At 40.2% G+C, this 20,234-nt stretch overlaps 1 protein-coding gene and 1 pseudogene across 3 annotated transcripts in view; both read left to right on the forward strand.

Moving 5' to 3' along the window:
- Positions 1-20,234, forward strand: part of Tnpo3 (transportin 3) — a 79,824-nt gene that overhangs the window by 10,624 nt on the left and 48,966 nt on the right. The window contains exons 2-4 of one of the 3 annotated variants that reach the window (XM_036180215.1): positions 1,465-1,623; positions 18,603-18,803; positions 20,031-20,104. In XM_036180215.1, coding sequence (XP_036036108.1) covers positions 18,681-18,803; positions 20,031-20,104 — 197 coding nt within the window. In that variant the 5' untranslated portion in view covers positions 1,465-1,623; positions 18,603-18,680. Of the gene's footprint in view, positions 1-1,464; positions 1,624-15,597; positions 15,747-18,602; positions 18,804-20,030; positions 20,105-20,234 lie in introns of those variants that run through there. The other 2 variants (XM_036180214.1, XM_036180213.1) reach the window with 2 other exon arrangements.
- LOC118579443 lies at positions 10,987-13,628 on the forward strand (annotated as a pseudogene).

Below are 20,234 nucleotides of genomic sequence, written 5' to 3' on the forward strand. Positions count from 1 at the left end.
TTCTCCATGTACTTCTGGCTGTCCTGGAACTTACTCTGTAGACCAAGATGGACTCAAACTCAGAAATCTGCCTGTCTCTGCCCCCCCCCCCCATTAAAAGTGTGACGTCACTGCCTGGCCTCACGTTATTTTTTATGAGTTTAAAATATTTGATTCTCAATTTTGTTATTATGGTTAATACACATAATAAACTTTTATCAGTTGAGCAGGAGGTGTATCTCAGTTGTGGAGTGCTTGCCTAGCATACACAAAGAAGCCCTGGGTTCAAATCCCAGCAATGCATAAAACCAGGTTTAGTGGTACGTGTGTGTAGTAACAGCACTGGATAGATGGAGGCAAGAAGTTTTGGAAGGAGTTCAAAGTCATCCTTGGCTTTGTTATGAGTTCTAGATACTGTGAGCTACAATGGAATTCTGTCTCAAAAACAAACCAAAAAACCCTTCCTGCTAATAATGAGATGTGCCTGCTGCCAAGCCTGATTATCTGAGTTCAGTCCCTGAAACCTAACCTAAAGGAAGGAGAAACTGATTCCCACAAGTTGACCTCTGGTCTCTACTCATGTGTCATGGCACACATGCATGTAAACACATACAAATACAATAAATAAAAATGAGATTAAAAAATTTAAAATTTCATCTAATTGAATTGTTATAAATTTACTTAGGTTGGCGGGAATGAAAATAAATAGATTTTCTATATTTTTGGCTTTGAGGAAGCTCTCTTACCTGGACTATGCTTTAAATAAATGGTTTCTTCTACCTTGACATTCTCTGAAGAGCAGCAAGCTCTTAACTGTTGAGCCTTCTCTCCAGCCCCAGCTCTATTGAACTTATATAGGAAGTTGAGATTAGACTATCTGCTCTGTATTCCCTAGCAACTGTTACTCAATCAATCATCCATTGATTGGTTTTCCTTTAAAATGCAGCAACCAGACACTTTTATGTTACTTTTCATATCTCCTTGAATATCTTATTTCCAGAAACTCATTTTCTGTTCATCAAAGCTCTTGGATTCTCTGAAGGATTTCAAGTAATTCTGTTTAAGTTGTTTTTGTGCAGGATTAATTAGCAGCCCTGATTTGAGTCTAAATCTTGGCAGCTAATGACTCCTTTGGCTCCTTGTTTGGGTGTGTGCCTGCATTGTTGAGGCCTGCTGAGTGATTTTGGTTGACTTGGCAGTTTTAGAACTGTTGGTATACCAGTGAGTCCTAAAACAACAGTACATCGTTAAAGAAGAAAAGAGGCAAGTACTCTGCAGACCTGGTGTGCAGTATAATGAAGGACTTGGGGCATACTAGTGAAAGGATTGCTGGGCTGTAGCTTGCCCCCATATTCATCACAGAGACATGGAAATATCATCCCTGGAAAGAAAAGACTGATGGGAAGGTCTGTGCTGCTGCTGCTGCTGCTTTGTGAAGAGGGAGATTGAATTAGAACTTAAACGGAACATGTTCTCTTGTTGCAGTCTCTTTGAAATGTGCTGCTAGTGGGAGCTGCAGCTTCCTCCTGCTGACTCTGAGCCCCAGGCTTCGGGTGAGATGGCCCTTTGAGAATGTGGAGCTTAGTCCAAGCCTGGATTTCAGTGGGTAGCACCCGGCATCTGTGCCTAGAAAGTCCTTGAAGTGTAAGTGCTTTATTCTCTCCTTGTAAAGAGTCCTTATCCTCCCTTACTCTTTCTGCAGTTAGCAGGAGGAATGGTGAGCGATGTACTCTAGCACCCATGGCGTCAGAATTCTGTTGGCTTAGTGATCAAAACAAGATAACTGTTACTGTTTTAAAGTAACAGGTCCTAACCCCTCCCAGCTCCTAGAATGTGGAAAAAAAATGAAATGATAAATTATTGCCTCTTAACATTTAGTATTGGCAGGATTATTATGAATAGAAGATTTTTTAGGGGGAGAAGGGTTAGATGCTGTGTTTGAGCCACCATGTGGTTGTTGGAAATTGAACTCAGGACCTCTAGAAAAACAGCCAGTTCTCTTAACCTCTGAGCCACCTTTCCAGCCCCAGATGCTGGGTTTGAACTCAGGATCTTACACACACATGCTGGGCAAATGCTTTACAACTGAGCTATATCCCCAACATCTACTTCACCCCCAGCACTAGGGATTGAACCTAGGACCTCATGTAAGCACTTCACCACTGAGCTATATTCCCAGATTTTTTTTCTTTCTTTCTTCTAGTTTTTTGAGACAAGGTTTCTCTGTGTAACCTTGGCTGTCCTCTCCAGCTCTGTAGTCTCTCTAGCCTGGCCTGGAACTCACAGAGATTTACCTGCCTCTGCCTCTCGAGTTCTGGGATTAAAGGCATGCACCACCACTGCCCAGCCCCACATATTTTCTTTGTAGTTTGAGACAGACTTTCAAAGTTGTCTAGGCTAGATTTAAAAAACTATATAGCCCAGGGAGGCTTATTTTTTAAACTAACAATTTACTTAGTAGTTTATTTATTTATTTATTTTTTGAAACACGGTCTCATGGAGCCTAGGCTGAGCTAGAACTCATATGTAGCTCAGCTTGACATTAAGGTCTTGTTTCTCTTCCCCACTTCTGTCTACCCAGCACTGGGAGTATAGGAGTCACTGCCACTCTTGGCATTTAGTAGCTTTTGATTGTCATTTTGCCTAGTTACTTTACAGGTGATTCTCCTAGTTAGTCTTATTCCAAAAGACAGACATTAGGAAGGAGAGGTACAGTTGAGTAGTACACAAGGCAACTTCAAAGGCTAAATGGGCATGGTGGCTCACACCTGAAATCCCAGCACTTAGCAGTGTAAGATGGTCATGAGCCTAAGATCAGTCTGGGCAACTAAATGAGACACTTTCTGTGTCTTAAAATTAAGTAAAAAGGTGTTTGGAATTAGAAAATAGCTCTTCTTTCCTTTTGGTTCTGCTCTGCTTTTTTTTTTTTTTTTTTTTTTTTTTGTTCGTTTGTTTGTTTTTAAAGACAGTTTCTCTGAGCTGCCCTGGCTGTCCTGGAACTCACTCTATAGATCAGGCTGCCTCAAACTCAGAGTTCTGCCTACCTCTGCCTCCCAAGTGGCTCTGCATATTTTTACAGGACTAATTTGGGAGTTTTTTCTCTAAGGTCATTTACCTATAGAATTGTCCTGGGAAATGTATATAGCTGCTCTCTATAGTTTAATTAAAAAGCAAATCCCTTTTTCCTAAGTCAGTTTTATACCATCACTGTGACAAATACTTGAGATAGACAGTCCAGATTTATTTGGGTCATGATTTCAGAGTTCTCAGCGCATGGTCATATAGCTCTGTGGTCCTCAGATTGATGAGGCAGAGTGTCATGCTAAGAGTAGTTGTGGAACAAAGCTGCTCATGTCAGTCACGGGAAACAGGAAGAAGCAAAGACAGAGCCTTAGGACTCCGTAGACCTTCAGGTCTACACGCTTTGTCCTCCTGCTTCCTTCAACTAGGCACCATCTCCTAAAACTTTGTCATTTCCCAATGGTCCATTATGTGATTTCAATTACATTTTATTTATTTTGTGTTTATATATGTACATGTATACCATATGTGTAGAGGTCAAAGGAAGGAGTCACTTCTGTTTCCACCATGTTGGTCTTGGGGATCAAACTCAGGTCGTCAGGCCTGGGGGTAAGCACCTTTACATACTGAGTCATCTTGATGCCCCCAACATTAAGTTTTGAATTCATTTGTGGATTAAACCCATTGATGAAATTTAGGGTTTTCATGGTCTAATGAAGAACCTACCAATGATGCCACCTCTAAACATGGATGGATTGTGACTTCAACAAGTGAGCTTGGGGACATTTCAGTTCTAAGCTATAACCTCCGTCTAGATCACATGATCATTAGATGAAGATTTCCCTTTTTTTCCTTTTTGAAGCAGGGTATGTTAGTTACTTATCTTGTTGCCACAACAAAAGACCTGACGGCAATTAAGGAAGGAGGGGTTGTTTTGGCTACCGTTCTAGGGAGCATAGGTCATCGTGGCAGAAACAGTAGGCTAGCAGGAGCACGAGGCAGCGGATGTGTCCACAGTCAGGAAGCAGAGAGCTCTGAGTAGCTGTGTTTAACTCAGTCCAGGACCGCAGCCCACTTCATTTAACTTAATCTAGATAGCTGCTTATAGGCGTGCCCAGAGATTTGTTCCCATGGTGATTCTAAATTTCATCAAGTGGACAATGCATAACCATCTCAGAGGGTCTCATGTAGCTCAGGCTGGCCTTAAACTCACTCTGTAGCTAAGAATGTCCTTGAACTTGTGTTCCTTCTGTGTCTATCCTGAGTGCTAAGATCGCCCTAGGATAGGTGTGCACCAACACCCCTAGTGTTTGCTGTAATACTGTTGGAACCCAGGGTCTCAATCATGCTTGGCGAGCATTCGACCACCAGAGCTGCATCATCCAAGTGCCGAGAGACACAACTCTTCTCTTTGCTTTACTTGCCCGGATCGGAACACACTGCTGCTTGTAGTAAATTTCAGAAATACTGGAAATGTTTTGAAGTAAGCTCCTTTTAGAAGATGCTCTTTCAGGTTTGTCTCTGAAAAAATTTTGAAACCCTTTATTTTCTGGAAATGGTGATCCTCCTGCCTGTATCTCCCAGGTGTTGAAATTACAGGTGTGCATCTCAGTACATGGAACAAAACATTTCAATTTTTTAGCTAGAGAAATCATGCTTCTCATCACTAAAAATTAAACAATTCAGGTTCCAGCCTGGCAAAGCCTGTGCAGTTCTACGGATGAGAACAGAGGTATTTCTGAGGCTGGGGAGAAAGCCCAGTGGGTAAAGTGCTTGTTGGGCAAGAGTGAGGACCTGAGTGTGGATTCCCAGAACCACATAAATCTGGAGACAGCAGTGTGCTGTGGAATCATTGAACTCCAGTGACATCATGGGAAGTGAAGACAAGAATTCCCAAAGCTTGTGGGCCAGCTAGCCTGGCTACATAGTGGTGAACAAGAACCCTGTGTCAACATGGAAGGTGCAGACCCACCTGACGTCCTTTGACTTCCACAGGGACACCGTAACACTGCTGCACTTGTAGTCAGGAGCACACATGCACACCTCAGATCGAAAAGAGTTTCTCATCTCCTGACTTTTCTGTATCTGTAAAGAACTGATTTGCTGGCTCTGCTGCCCCTTCTCTCTTTACACGTTTTAAATTCTGTTTTGATAGTTATTATTAATGGAGTTAAGTGTCTCACATACCTAGGAAAGCATGTGTTGCATGTTTGGGGGAAACTAGGAAGTATCATAGAATCCGTGTGTAGTTGTGCACCCCTTTAATCTCAGCACTCAGGAGGCCGAGGCAGGCGGATCTATGAGTTTAGAGACCAGCCTGGGCTATAGAGTGAGCTCCAGTGAAACCCTGCCTGGAAAACCAAAAAAGTATAGAAGTAAAAGAGATGATATGTGTACTTTATACAAAGCTTGTTGTGACCTAAGGATTTCTCTATGCTTTGGGGAGATGCAGAGATAATTAAGGTTGTTTTTGGAGACAGCCATGGCCTCTTAGAAAATAATCCAGCACAGAGTGTTACAATTGAACTGTGAGAGTCAAAGGTACAAGTAAAAAGAACTTACTGTGTTAGTGATAGCTTTTCTGTTAGTTTGTAACAAAATGAGTCAAACTCAAATTGTATATATTATTATTATTACTGGGTTTTGAGACAGGTGTCTGTGTAGCCTTGGCTGCCCTGCTGCTGCCATCTGAGTGCTGGGATTAAAGGCGTGCTCCGCCACTCCCTGGCTTAAAATTTTATTTTTAATTGTGTAAAATCAGTAATCATGGTGCTGGGATATAGCTCAGTTGGTGTTTTTCTTGTGTGCACGAGCCTCTGGATACATCCCCAGTACCTTAAAAACCAGGTGTGTTGGTGTATTATGTTCACATTCAGGTGAGAGGTTCTTTAAAAAAAAAAAAAAGAAAGAAAGAAAGAAAAAAAGAAAAGAAATACATCAGTAATTATAATTGTTTGCTAACCTCATTTTCTTTTCTCTTTTTTTCTTCCTTTCTTTTTTTTGTGGGGGACAGGGTCTTTTATAGTCCAGGGTATCCTCAGATTCTCCGTAGCACTAGGGATGACCTTGAACTCCTAATTTTCCTGCCTCTATCTGGGATTGCAGTTATAAACTACACCTCCTGTATGTGGTACTGAGATCAAGCCTAGTTTTGTACTGCATTCCCAGAACCTTCCTAATGTCCCCCTTTGTCTGTGCTTAGTTGATTGCCCTATGTTAGAGTTTTGGGATGGGGTAGGGTGAGGGCTGAACTCAGGGCTTTGTGTTTACAAGCACTCTACCCCTGAGGTGGATCCACATCTCTCATAGTAGCATTTTTAAATAGACTATCTGGAAAAATTTTGAAGCTTTTATAGTGTGTATATATCAACATAGGTAAGTTGTGTAGAAGTTGTAACCTGAAGTCTCATCCATTTTCTGCATATAGAGAAAGTTTACATTTTTTTAATTAAGAAAAGATAATTTACTTTTATATACTGTGTAGTCTTGAATATATAATACAATGTTTTTGCTTTTTACTTTGTATATCTTTTAAGTAATCAGTGACAACATAAGGCATAAGACATTCTATTACTCTTAACATATTCAGACTTATAATTACTTTTACCTTTTTTTAAAAGTAGATTTGGTAAAATTCACACATAGCTAATCTACATAAAGTACAGCAGTCTTTGTATATTTATAGAGTTGTGCCTGTATCACCATATTGATTTTTGGAACACTTTTATTTCCCTAAAAGAAACCTACAAACTTTGGTTTGTTTTCTCCACTCTGCCCCTTGGGGAGAAAAACTCCAGACCTTATTGCTACACCCCTTAAACATTGTGATTATGTCTTTTAAGAATAAGAACATTCTTTAAAACCATTGTCATTCTCAAGAAATTTAATATTAATAGAATGGTAGATTCTAATATAGAGAGACTTCCCCAATTTGGTCAGCCATAGATTTTTTTTTAAAGACTTATTTATTATGTATACAGAAGGGGTTGCCAGATCTCATTACAGATGGTTGTGAGCCACCATGTGGGTGCTGGGAATTGAACTCAGGACCTCTGGAAGAGCAGTCGGTGTTCTTAACCGCCAAGCCACCTCTCCAGCCCCTTTTTTGGTTTTGTTTTGTTTTTGTTTTTTCTGAGACAGGGTTTCTCTGTGTAGCTTTGGAGCCTGTCCTGGAATTCACTCTGTAGCCCAGGCTGGCCTTGAACTCACAGAGATCCTCCTGCCTCTGCCTCCCGAGTGCTGGGATTACAGGCGTGTGCCACCACCGCCCGGCCAGCCATAGATTTTTAGCTTTGTTTGTTTGTTTATTTTCAATTTGTCGTAGCTGACCTCCGACCCTGGGCTTAAGCAGACCTTCTACTCCAGCCTTCCTGATAACTGGAAATACTGCCAGGCTTGCCTCCAAGATTACTTTCTTGTGTTTGTTCCACATCTTTTGGTGGTGGTGGTGGTGGTGGTGGTGGTGGTGGTGGTGGTGGTGGTGGTGGTGGTGACGGTGGTGACTTTTGAGGCTGATTCTTGTGTAGTTCAGGCTGGCCTTGAGCTCCTGAAATTCTAGACTTGTGCTACCATACATGGTTTATCCAGTATTGAGGACCACATTCAGGTTTTCATACATGCTAGACAAGCACTCTACCAACTAAGCTAAGCCCTAGCTGGGTCTACTCTTTGTCCCGCACATGAAGGACTTTGGGAGTTTTCTGACATTAGGTTATGCCATCCTTGAGCAAAAGCCACTTTCTTCCAATTTTGATGACTTATTCTTTTTCTTGCTTAATTGTGCTGATTAGAATTTGTAGTACCATACTGAATAGAGTTTGCTCTTGATCTTAAGGGTTTTTTTGGCTTTTTGAGACAATTTTAATGTTTTTTTAAACCAACAAATCAAGGCTTTGCTAGCTAGCACTGTCTGGGCTTGAACTTGCAACAGTCCTTTGTCTCATCCTGCTGGGATTACAGGTATGAGCCACCAACCCCTCTGTGATTTCAGTCTTTTTAAATTCACCAAGACTTTTTTCTTTCTTTTTTTTCCGTGTGTGTGTGTGTGTGTGTGTGTGTGTGTGTGTGTGTGTGTGTGTGTGTGTGTTTGAGGCAGGGTTTCTCTGTGTATCCCTGGCTGTCCTGGCATCTACTTTGTAGACCAGACTGGCCTTGAACTCACAGAGATTCACCTGCCTCTGCCTTTGGAGTGCAGGGATTAAAGGTGTGCACCACCACTGTCCAGCTCATCAAGACTTTTTAAAAAATTACCTTTTTAAAAAAGAGATTGCATTTGTTTTTATTTTAGATGTTTGTTTCTCTCAAATGTATATATGTATACCATGTCTGTGCCTGATACTCAGAGGCCAGAAAAAGGGATCAGATCTCCTGGAACTGGAGTCACAGATGGTTGAGAGTTGTCACGTAGGTGCTAGGTACTGAATCTAGATCCTTTGGAAGAGCAGCCAATGCTCTTAACTGCTGGGCCATCTGTCCAGCCCTTATTTGTGTGTGTGTGTAATGTGAATGCAGGTCTGTCACAGTGCATGTATGGAAGCCAGACAACAACTTTGTAAGGTCAGTTCTGTCTTTTTTTTTTTTTTCCCAGTTCTTTTTGTTTTAATATGGATTCTGGAGAGTGATAAGGTCTTACTAAGTTGTCAGGCCACTGTGAATGTTGCATTCTCTTGCCTCAGTCTCTCAGGCACTAGTATTATAGGCATGCACCACCTTGCCTGGTGTCCAAATGATATTAAAAACAAACACCAACAAAACAAATTCCAGTATTATTAAAGGTTCTGCAAAAATAAATCTCTTTGCCTTTTATGTTTGCCAATTTGCATTCCTATTCACAAGTTAACCAATTTTCCCAAGGCAACTTAATTTTTATTTTGTTTTGGTTCCATTTATTTTTGTATGTGTATGGATGTTTTGCTTGCATGTGTGTCTGCATCACATGTGTGTCTGGTGCCTACAGAGGCCTGAAGGCATCAGACAGCTGTGAGCTTCAGTATGGGTACTAGGAATCAGTCCCAGGTCTTCTGGAAGAGCAGAGCAGTCAGTGTTTTTAACTACTGAGCCATCTCTCCTGTCCCTTTTCTCCTTATTTTTTAAATCTCTACTTTTAAAGAGGCAGTGATTTTAAATCAGAAATATAGATAAGCTGGATGCAGTGGCTCATGTACCTAACCCCAGTATTTGAGAGACTAAGGCAGATGGATTTCCATGAGTTCAAGGCCAGTTTGGGCTACAGAGTGAGTCTTGGGCTCCAAAAAACAGCCCACTTTCCTCCCTACCTCCATCTGCCAGTGACATCAGTCTTTGTAGCCCGGGACCCCATGCAGTTGTCAACACTCAACATGAATCCCTGAGAAGGAGAGGAGATGGAATTAAATCCCCCACACCCCCAGTCATTGTAAGATTTGGAACTTCACTGACTGTGGGTATTGTTGGATTGCCAATGTTGGGAAGTCTACCTTTTTCACTAGTTAGCCACTAGTCAGCTTCAGCAGAAAACTTCCCACTCTGTACCATCTACCACAATGAGAGTAGCATTCCTGTGCCAGATGGAAGGTTGCAGTATCACAAACCAGTGAAGATTCCTGCTTTTCTAAATGTAGTGGATATTGCTGGCCTATGAAAGGAGCTCACAATGGGAAGGGCTTGGTGAGTGTCTTTTTATCTCATATTAGTGCCTGTGATGGGGGTTAATCTAATATGCTTTTGAAGATGATGAGATCATGAATCATAGATCCCTCTTGAGATGTAGAAATAATACATGAAGGGCTTCTGCTGAAAGATGGATAAATGATTGGCCTCATTATAGATGGCTGTGAGGGGGAGGAGATAAGAAACTGAAGCTCAAGCCGGGCGGTGGTGGCGCATGCCTTTAATCCTAGCATTCAGGCAATGGCAGGCGAATCTCTGAATTCGAGGCCAGCCTGGGCTGCAGAGCAAGTTCCAGGACAGCCAGAGCTACACAGAGAAGAAACTCTGTCACCCTGTCCTTTTTTTTTTTTTTTTTTTGGTTTTTTGAGACAGGGTTTCTCTGTAGCTTTGGAGCCTGTCCTGGACTAGCTCTGTAGACCAGGCTGGCCTCAAACTCACAGAGACCCACCTGCCTCTGCCTCTCGAGTGCTGGGATTACAGGCCTGTGCTACCACCGCCCAGTGAGAAACCCTGTCTTAAGGGGGAAAAGAACCTGAAGCCTGAATATGATATAATATGCAAAGTTAGATTCTGGATTTATAGATCAAAAGAAACATGTTCACTTCTATGATGTTTGGAATGACTGAGAGACTGAAGTGTTGAATAAACACTTATTTTTTACTTTAAAACCAATGGTCTACTTGGTTAATTTTTCTGAAAAAGACTATATTGAAAAGAAAAAAAAAAGATTGATAAAGGATAAAGAGTTAAAGACAATCATGACCCAGTTGCCATGGTCATTCCTTTTAGTGGGGCCTTGGAACTCAAGTGCTGAGGAGAGATACCAGTAGCTGGAATTGGAAAAGTATACCAGGATACACAGTGCTTTGCCAAAGATGATGATGATGATAATTATTATTATTTTTGGTTTTTCGAGACAGGGTTTCCATGTGTAGCTTTGCGCCTTTCCTGGGACTCATCTTGGTAGCCCAGGGTGGCCTCGAACTCACAGAGATCCACCTGCCTCTGCCTCCTGAGTGCTGGGATTAAAGGCGTGCGCCACCACTGCCCGTTGCCAAAGATTATTGAGGTTGGGTTTGCAGCATGCCAACTAGAATACTTTTTACTGCAGGCCCATGGGCCATCAGGAAAGCAATGAAGGCCCTTCCGGCTGTAGGAAAGAGACACGCAGATTTTGAAAAGTGATTCATCATGGCTGAAATCATGACATACAAAGACTTTAAAAAGGCAGTTTATGAGTGGTTCCCTGGGGTCAGTCCTGCAAAGCCACTTCCAGGTCTTTCTCTGGCTCTTGCGTGCTTCCCTCGTGATGGGTGGGAGTGCAGGGGTGGACAGTGAATGAGTAGCATGTTTGCAGACACGCTGCTCATTATTTCTAGCTCTGCATTGCTCACCAAGGGCATCCTGGTTTACAGGATAGACATAAACAAGCGATTGAAGGTAGAAGTGGAAAAACAAAAAATTAGCAAAGAAGGAAGCTATAACAGAGTTAGCTGGTCAATCACAAAAAGAGAAAGAGAAGAGGAACTAAAGAGCAAAAGAGATCTGTCAGTAGTGGGAGTGAAAGCCGTGTCTGCCACTGGCTTTTGTTTTACTGCCTTACTAGGAATGTTTAATTCTATATTGATGGTCGAGTGGTAGCAAAGTTCCCTTTCACCCTACTTGTTACATCCAAGGATTGTCTCATCGGAACCTGTTGGGAGATGACACCACAGGCTGCTCCTTTATCTTCCTGTGTATTCTCTGTACTGTCAGTTTGACAGAACAGCCCTTTGCGAGCTGCGACTAACCAGGCTGATGGATTTCTTGCAACCCCCCCTCCCCCCAGTCTCCTGAGAAGTTCCTTTTTTAAAAAAAGCCAAATTTGCTGGGCAGTGGTGGTACACGCCTGTTGTAATGCCAGCACTTGGGAGGCAGAGGCAGATGGATCTCTGAGTTCGAGGCCAGCCTGGTTTGCAGAGATCCAGGACAGGCACCAAAACTACACGGAGAAACCCTGTCTCAGAAAACAAAACAAACAAACAAACCAGGATTCTTTATTTTCTGTCATACTTTTTTAGACATTCACATCAGACTGGCAGGGCACCTGGCTACATTCTAGTTTTGAGTTATTTCTCCAGTTTTTGGATATGATCAGAATGAGCATGGTACTAATGGGATAGTGCTTTTGATCACAGATGACTTTTTTTAAAAGGATTTGTTAGTTAAATGTGGATGATTTTTATGTAAGCCCCAATTATCTTTGTTTTACTTAAGTATTTCTATGGGACTGATGATCAAGCCTGTTGTCTACCATATACCATGGAAGTAGACTGCCCATGAACAACTAGCAGAAAAACAATTTGCATAACCAAATTTAATTGGAGTTACTTCTTTTTTTTTTTGTTTTGTTTTGTTTTTTAAAGCCAAATATGTCACTTATGTTCAGTAAAGAGCCAAATTTTTAGCTGTTTCATTTAGAGAGATGTGTGATTTTTTTTTATATTAAAAAATTTCAATAATCTGAACATAAAGATAAGGATCCAAAAGAGCCAAAAAAAATTTGTCATGTGTTCTTTTACCAAAAAAGGGGGGGGGTTTTCTAAAAATGCAGTCAAGGCTGCTGGAAAATACAGATAAGAAGGCAGAAATTATATTGTTGGAGACATATTCTTCAAAGTTAATGCACCTTAGCACGCACAGGAGAAATAAATCTTAGTTATTGCTCAGATAAACATACAACTTCGAAAATGCATATTTTGGTTTTTAAATTTTTTTTAATTAAGGTTTCTGAAAATGGAATGGACAACGTTGGAAATGGGAATCTTCTACAAACAAATTATTTTTATTTGTTTTAAAATTATAAAGTACTTTGTTCCTTCAGTGAAACTGAGTTACTGTACATGAACAGCTTTGTTTCTCACATGATTAAGATCCTACTCCAGTTTACAAGCTTTTCAAGAACCATGTCACTACTGTGACACTTCATTGATCTCCGTCATGCTTGCCGCCAAGCCTGACACGTTTGACAGTGAGGACTGTGTGGCTCTTGCCTTGTTGGATGTACAACAGTACTCCAGATGGCTGTACTCAAAGGACTGACAAAGCTGGAGAGGGGGGCAAAAAAACCCAAACATAGTAAAAAAAAAAGTCTGTAAGAACGGTCCAGTTGAGTTTTCTGACATCAGATTAAATATCACATGACATTGCACAGGTTTTTTTGGGGGGTGGGAGGGGCAGTGTGAGACAGGGTTTCTCTGTATTGCCCTGACTGTCCTGGTACTCACTCTGTATGTAGACCAGGTTGGCCTTGAACTCATAGATCCACCTGCCTTTAGTCTTTGCTTTTTGTTGTTGTTTGTTTGGGGATCTGGAGAACCAAACTTGAAGCCTAGTGCATGCTAGGCAAGTACCACTAGACTATACTTCCAGTTAGCCTGTACAGAACTTTCTTCTTTAAATTTAGCCACAATTTAAAGTATATGGGAAGCACTCAAGAGGCTAAGCTAGGAGTGTTAGGAAATCCAGGCCAGCCTGGGCAACATAGCAAAACTCATTCTAAAAACAAACAAAAAAAGTAAGATTAAAAGGAAAATACTGGGGGCTGGAGAGATGGTTCAGAGGTTAAGAGCACTGACTGGTCTTCCAGAAGTCATGAGTTCAATTCCCAACACCCACATGGTGGCTCACAACTATCTATAATGAGATCTGGTGCCCTCTTCTGGCCTGCAGGCAAACTTGTAGAAAGAACACTTTATATAATAAATAAAATAAATCTTAAAAAAAAGAAAGAAAATACCATATTGGAAGATGTGTGTAGTTATATGCAAATACTGTGCCATTTTATGAATACCATATTGGAAGATGTGTGTAGTTATATGCAAATACTGTGCCATTTTATGAAAGACATAGGCATCTAGAGATCTTGGCCCTGAACCAATCCGAGGATACAGAGGGACAACTGTTCTCTTGCAGATTGGCAGCTGGAAGCCAAGGCCTGATGAGATACAAATTTGATCTCTTTGTCACTGTGAAACACATTATCCTAAAATGAAAGCTAGTTGATTGTGTCTTATACTTTGTAGGTTGGGAATTCTTACAGGGCTCCTTGGCTTATGCTCATGCTCATTGAGATACCCATTTAGTGATTGGACTAGTTTGGAAGTTTTCAGACACAGGCTAAGACACTACTAGAAAGACCTAGAAAGTTCGACTTAGCCAGGCCCTCTTGTTCTCCATGTATCTCAGGGCCTTTCCAAGTTTCTCCATCAGGAGAGTAATTGAGAATATGGCAATTGATTCTCAGAACAATGCTGAGAAATTTGGCAGGAATTCTAAAGCCGCCCCTGACCTAATTTTTGAAGTCCCAAGTTCTACTATGTTCTGTCAGTTACACAAACTACTTAAGGCCAGACCAGATTAAAAGGAAATAAATAGATTTGATCGTTAACCATTTAAAGCATTGAATTACAGCTCTTTTCCCTATTCATTTGTTTGTTGTCTGTTTTTTCAACACAGGGTTTCTCTGTATAACAGTCCTGGCTGTCCTGGAACTCACTCTGTAGACCAGGCTGGCCTTGAACTCACACAGGTCCACCTGCCTCTGTCTCCCAAGTGCTTAGATTAAAGGTGTACGCAACTACTACCTGGCATTCCCCATTCATTTTTGGTAATGTACTCTATTGCCAGTCAGTGCTAAATCCATTATTTTTGGTATGATGGTCTACAATAACTGTGCATTTAAAAATTAAAAATTCTAGTTGCTAGAATACTTGTATGAAGGGGCCCTTTCTCTCTTTGCTTCCCTATGTGCCACCACACCCAGCTTTGAACTTGATGCTGGGGTAGAACTCAGGTTCTCATGCTTGCACTTTTCCTGACAGTGCCATCTCCCTAGCCCCTCTGTTTCTCTTTTCCCTCTTTTTTGTTTGGTGGCAGGAGGGCACTGGAGGTTGAACACTTACCACTGAGCTACACTCCTGGTTTTTGTCTGAAGTTCTTCTGTATTATATCTGTATTTTCTTCTGTTCTAAATTTTGAATTGACAAGCCATAGAGGGTAGTAGAATTAAAATAGTCCACTTTCAGTTGCTTTATTTCATGTTAACTTTTTAAATTAAATTAAATTTATTTATTTTGGTTTTTTGAGGCAGAGTTTCTCTGTGTAGCTTTGTGCCTTTCCTAGAACTCATTCTGTAGACCAGGCTGGCCTCGAACTCACAGACTTCTGCCTGGCTGTGCCTCCTGAGTGCTGGGATTAAAGGTGTGCACCAACACCGCCTGATTATGTTAACTTTTAATAGCCTTAGACTAATAGTACCAGTGCACATATGAGGACAGTTATGCTTATTAACTTATTTACAGGGTAGAGGAGCAAATCCAGGCCCTTGCACAGGAAATAGAAGGGTGCTATCTCTGATACACACCCTGAACCCCACACTCCCAGTTAAGTTTATTTTTGTATGCACTCAACTTTCTTCCTTGTTCTTGGATGACTAGATAATGTGAATATTACATAACCACTTCTCTTCTTTGAATCTTCATTTGCTCTTTTGACCACACACCAGTGTTGAAGCCTCACTCTTAATTATTTGGTTATCTGAAGCTTGGCTTTTGAAAGTTGGTTAATTTTGCATGTATGTACATGTGTGTGAGTGTGGGTCATACCACCATCTGGAGGTCAGGATTGTCTGTGGGAATGATTCTCTGTCATCATGGATCCTGGGCATTGAACTGTCAGGCTTGACAGCAGGCCCCTGTAAACAGTAAACCATCCTGCCTGCTCAGCTCATTTTAAAAGAAAATATTTTTGTGTATATGTGTGCGTATGTGTCTGTGTATGAGGGCTTAATTGTGCCTGCCACGGCACTCATATATGGAGGTGAGAGGACAGGCTCTTGTGTGTCCTCACCTTTTAACTTGTTTGAAGCGGGGCCTCTCTAACTATTTGCCACTGTGCTGTGTACTATAGGCTATCTGGCCTTGGAGCTTCCAGGGGACCCTCCTGGTTCCATCTCCTCATCTTGCAGCAGGAGTGCAAGGTTATAGACACATGCATGGCGCTCTGGACTTAATGTGGTTCTGGGGATCCAAACTTAGGCCATCAATCAGATGTGTGGTGTAAGTGCCTTCTCTGATCTGAAATTTGTTTCTATTTTGTTTTTTAAATACTATTTAGGAAGGGCCCAGGGGACTATCTCTGAATTCTTGCATGTAACAGTCTGTGGCTTTTATAATGGGATTTAGTTTGACCAGTTATAAAATATTTATAACATTTTCTTTATTAATATTTTCACCGTATCATAATCCATTTTCTTCTGGTGTTTCAGTAAAAAAGAAAACAAAAAAAAAAACCTCAGGTGCTAAAAAGGAGAAATTTTTTTTATTTTTTAAACTTGTATTGAATAGCAAGGACAGTGTTTACCACTGTATTAGAGAAGAAACCCACCACTTAATCCACTAATGGAAGACATGGATGTCTTAGCAAGCTATCTCCAAAGTTCTTCTGTGTTATTAAGTTTTTGCTAATACAGTGTATTGCTTCTATTTAAAGTATGGGAAAGAAAAACCCTTACAAATCCATTACTCAATCATTTGAGTCTGACTACATATAACAAAGTGTCAAATATCATAGGCAATGATTTTCTGTCCAGCCATTTCATATAGAAGGAAGGCACATGTGTATACATTCCTGCACATACACACACATACAAGTAAATGTTAAAAAAATCTTAGCTGCATGTTTGATATTGTATGGCATAGAGCACCTTCAGTGGTTTTCAGAACCAATTCTTTTTTTTTTTTTTTTGGAGAGCTGAGGATCGAACCCAGGGCCTTGCGCTTGCTAGACAAGCGCTCTACCACTGAGCTAAATCCCCAACCCCCAGAACCAATTCTTAACCTTTCTTCAGTTTAGCATATAATATAAAATGGCAGATGTTTCGTCATAGTCGTTGGACATTCTGTCCTAATTGCAAGCTAAAATTAATTTAATGTTTAATGCCTTTTAAAATGAAACTCCTCAGCAACTCAAAACAGCAGTTTGTTTTTGTTTTTGGTTTGGTTTGGTTTGGTTTGGTTTTTTGAGACAGGGTTTCTCTGGTATCTGTCCTGGATCTCACTCTGTAGACCAGGCTGGCCTTGAACTCCCAGAGATCCACCTGGCTCTACCTCCCGAGTGCTGGGATTAAAGGCATGCACCACCACTGCCTGGCTTCAAACAGCAGTTTTTAAAAATTAAGCATTGTGACACAGTACTGTCCAAAGTTATACTGATAATTCTTAGAATACATGGTGAGAAGATACTTTGAAAATAATTGTCTTTGATTTCTTTAATTAAACTCGAATGTTTCTATAAGAGCAGAAAACTTTGTATGTATAGTAAAAATCATAATCCGTACCAGAACAATCTGAAGTCTTCTTGCTGAGGTCTTTTGGGCAGCATTCATTGGCGCTAGGCAGCAGGAAGGTGTGCTCAGAACAAAGGCTGTATGCAGTGAGGCTGTCTTCTCCAACACACCCGAATACTCACTCCCTCCAACACCTTGGGCTCACCAGTTGTATAGTTTTAAATTAATTTTTGGTCATTGTGTGTTCAGAAACCTTTTACTGTTGCCAATTGCTTTTTCTTGGACCATCATGTTCACTTACATGATGCACAGTTTAAAAAGCCATGGACTTGGGACTGTGGCACATGCCTGTGATCCCAGCACTGAAGGAGAAAGATGATGAGTTCCAGGCTAGAAGAGAGAAGGGGAGAAGAGAAGGAAGAGAGAAAAAGAGAAAAAATTGAAGGGAAAATTTGAAAAAAAAATAATTGATTAGGAAAATTTATATGGTGCTGAAGATGTTATTTGGTAGAGTGCTTGCCTAGCACACACAGGGCCCTGGTTCAATCTCCAGCACTACGTAAACTGGGCATGGTGTTGCATACCTGTAATTCCAATTCCCAGGAGCTAGGGACAGGCTGATCAGGTTATACTCCACTACATAACTTTGGATACATGTATCTCAAACACAAACAAAATCTTCAGAATTGGCCCTGTGTCACAATTGAGACTGATCCCTTTTTTTCATTGTATTATTGCCAGTCTGTTTGGAAGAGGCATAATTGGATCAGAATTTGTCAGTCATTAGTCAGTTGTCTACTGTGTACTTCATGCTTTTTCTCCCAGAGTTCTCCTTAGAAATGGACTCCTTATTATGACTAGCTATTAGTGACCAGATTTGTTGTTTTGTTCTTTTTTATTATTTCTATAGACAAGTTTATTTTTTTGAAAATTATTGGGTTTGGGGATTTAGCTCAGTGGTAGAGCGCTTGCTTGCCTAGCAAGCACAAAGCCCTGGGTTCGATCCTCAGCTCCACATTAAAAAAAAAAAAAAAAAAAAAGAAAAGAAAAGAAAAGAAAATTATTTAGTAACATTGTCAAACTGTCTTTTTATATGCATATCAGAAAATAAATTATGTGAAATTTTCACTTGAACCAAGGTATGTTTCCTGTTGTTTTATGAGGTACTAAAGTTTAAAAAGAATGTCCAATGAGACCAATATGGAATATATTTTTCTGTTTATAGATAATAAAATTTTCCAGACTCAGGTCTCAGAAATGAACTTTTGTTTAAACATCTGAATAAGAGAAGAAACATTCAACTTAAAAAAGGGTTAGAAGCTTTAGAGTGATGTTTTAGTTTTAGTAGAAATTTTAGTCCATTTTCCTTTATAACTGCTGTATAGAATTGAGTATTCTAATCTTCCAGATTCTGTCTTTTGATTCAGTTGATTAGGCCATTAGGCCGTACTAGAATAAATCACAAAGTCTTAGGAAATACTTTTGTTGAAAAGGCCCTACAAACTGAAGTTAATTTGTCAAATCTTTTTTCCATTTTATTTAGTCTAAGTATATATGTAGGAATTATATGACTTTAAAATTACTCATAAAAATAATATACTTTAAGCTAACTTTGATTCACTTTCAGGTTCATGCCTGGGAGATTTCTGATCAATTGTTACAGATCCGACAAGATGTGGAATCATGCTATTTTGCTGCCCAGACCATGAAAATGAAGATTCAGACCTCATTTTATGAGCTCCCCACAGACTCTCATGCTTCTTTAAGGGACTCATTGCTAACTCATATTCAGAACTTGAAAGACTTGTCACCTGTCATTGTGACGCAGGTAAATCCTTTTTTTACTAAGGAAATTTGTAGGGACATTTGGATGCATCATAATTTAGTTTGCTTATCATTGATAGGCCGTGTAAGGTAATATTTGTTAACTTTATTGCTATATACTGTATACAACTATAGCAGAATAAAAAATTTAATCTTTTGTATTAATCTTTGAGTTCATTAGGCTCAAACATTAAATATTGGAAGTGGGGAGGTGTCTATTTTTTCTAGCATGTGCTTCCTACTGTAAAATTGTCAAATGATTAAAAAAATCTGTACTGTTTTGGGTTAGAGGTCTATGTAGTTAACTTTTTTTTATTAATCATTTAAAAAATCATTTCTGGAAGGATGGCAGTAAGTCTTACAAATGAAACAATGGACATTTTGGCTTTCCCCTTTAGCAGGGAAATATATTAGAAAATAAAGTATATACATGTGTTCTTTACCTGACATAGAAGTGTTCGTGAAGGAGGGGGCTTTTGGATGAAGCCTCAGGAAGGAGAAGGGAAATGGCAATCCATTACTTGAGGACATAGCCATAGATCTAATTTTGTCAGTAGCTTTGGTCTTTTGGAAAACTATAATTTAGCTGTCCATGAAGTTCTGTGATATTGCCAAATAAAAGTAAGTATTGGCTGGGCAGTGGTGGCATACACCTATAATTCCAGTGCTTCGAGACAGAGTTTCTTGGTGTAGCATTGGCTATCCTGGAACTTGCTCTGTAGCCCAGGCTGGCCTTGAACTCACAAAGATCCACCTGCCTCTGCCTCCTGAGTGCTGGGATCAAAGGCATGTGTCACCACCACCCGGCTGTATTTTGATATTTTTAAGATGAACGTAATGGTTTAAACCTGTAATAGCAGCTCTTGGGAGGTGGAGAAAGGAGAATCAGGAGTTTGAGGACAGCCTCTGCTACACAGTAGGTTTGGGAGTGGTCTGAACTAGATGAATTACTGTCTCAGAAACAACAATGAAAAATATATTTTCTAGCTATCAAGTTTATTTTGTTGGTTCTTTTGGTTTTGTCTTTAATTTCTAAGGTTGATCTCTAAATCCAAGCAATTTGTGGCTAACTAGATGAATGGATAGGTAGACATTCATGGGGAAGGAAAGAAAGGGATGCTAGTCTTCACTGTCATATTGTTTAAAAGAAATATGGTCTCTGCTTTCTGTTAGCATCGATGGTTTCTGTTTATCTGGTCTATTCATTTATTTAATCTCTCTTCCCATTCAGCTGGCTTTAGCAATAGCAGATCTTGCCCTACAGATGCCTTCTTGGAAGGGATGTGTACAAACATTGGTAGAAAAGTAAGTAATTTGTAATTTGTATCAATAGTATATTAGCATTGGGATTACCATTAATAAACACAGAAATCTGTTCTAGTAACTAGATACTCGATTATTTCCTGATTATGGACATAAAATTACATTTTTTTCG

This window comes from Onychomys torridus, chromosome 3 (genome assembly GCF_903995425.1).
Source record: "Onychomys torridus chromosome 3, mOncTor1.1, whole genome shotgun sequence".
Taxonomy (NCBI): domain Eukaryota; kingdom Metazoa; phylum Chordata; class Mammalia; order Rodentia; family Cricetidae; genus Onychomys; species Onychomys torridus.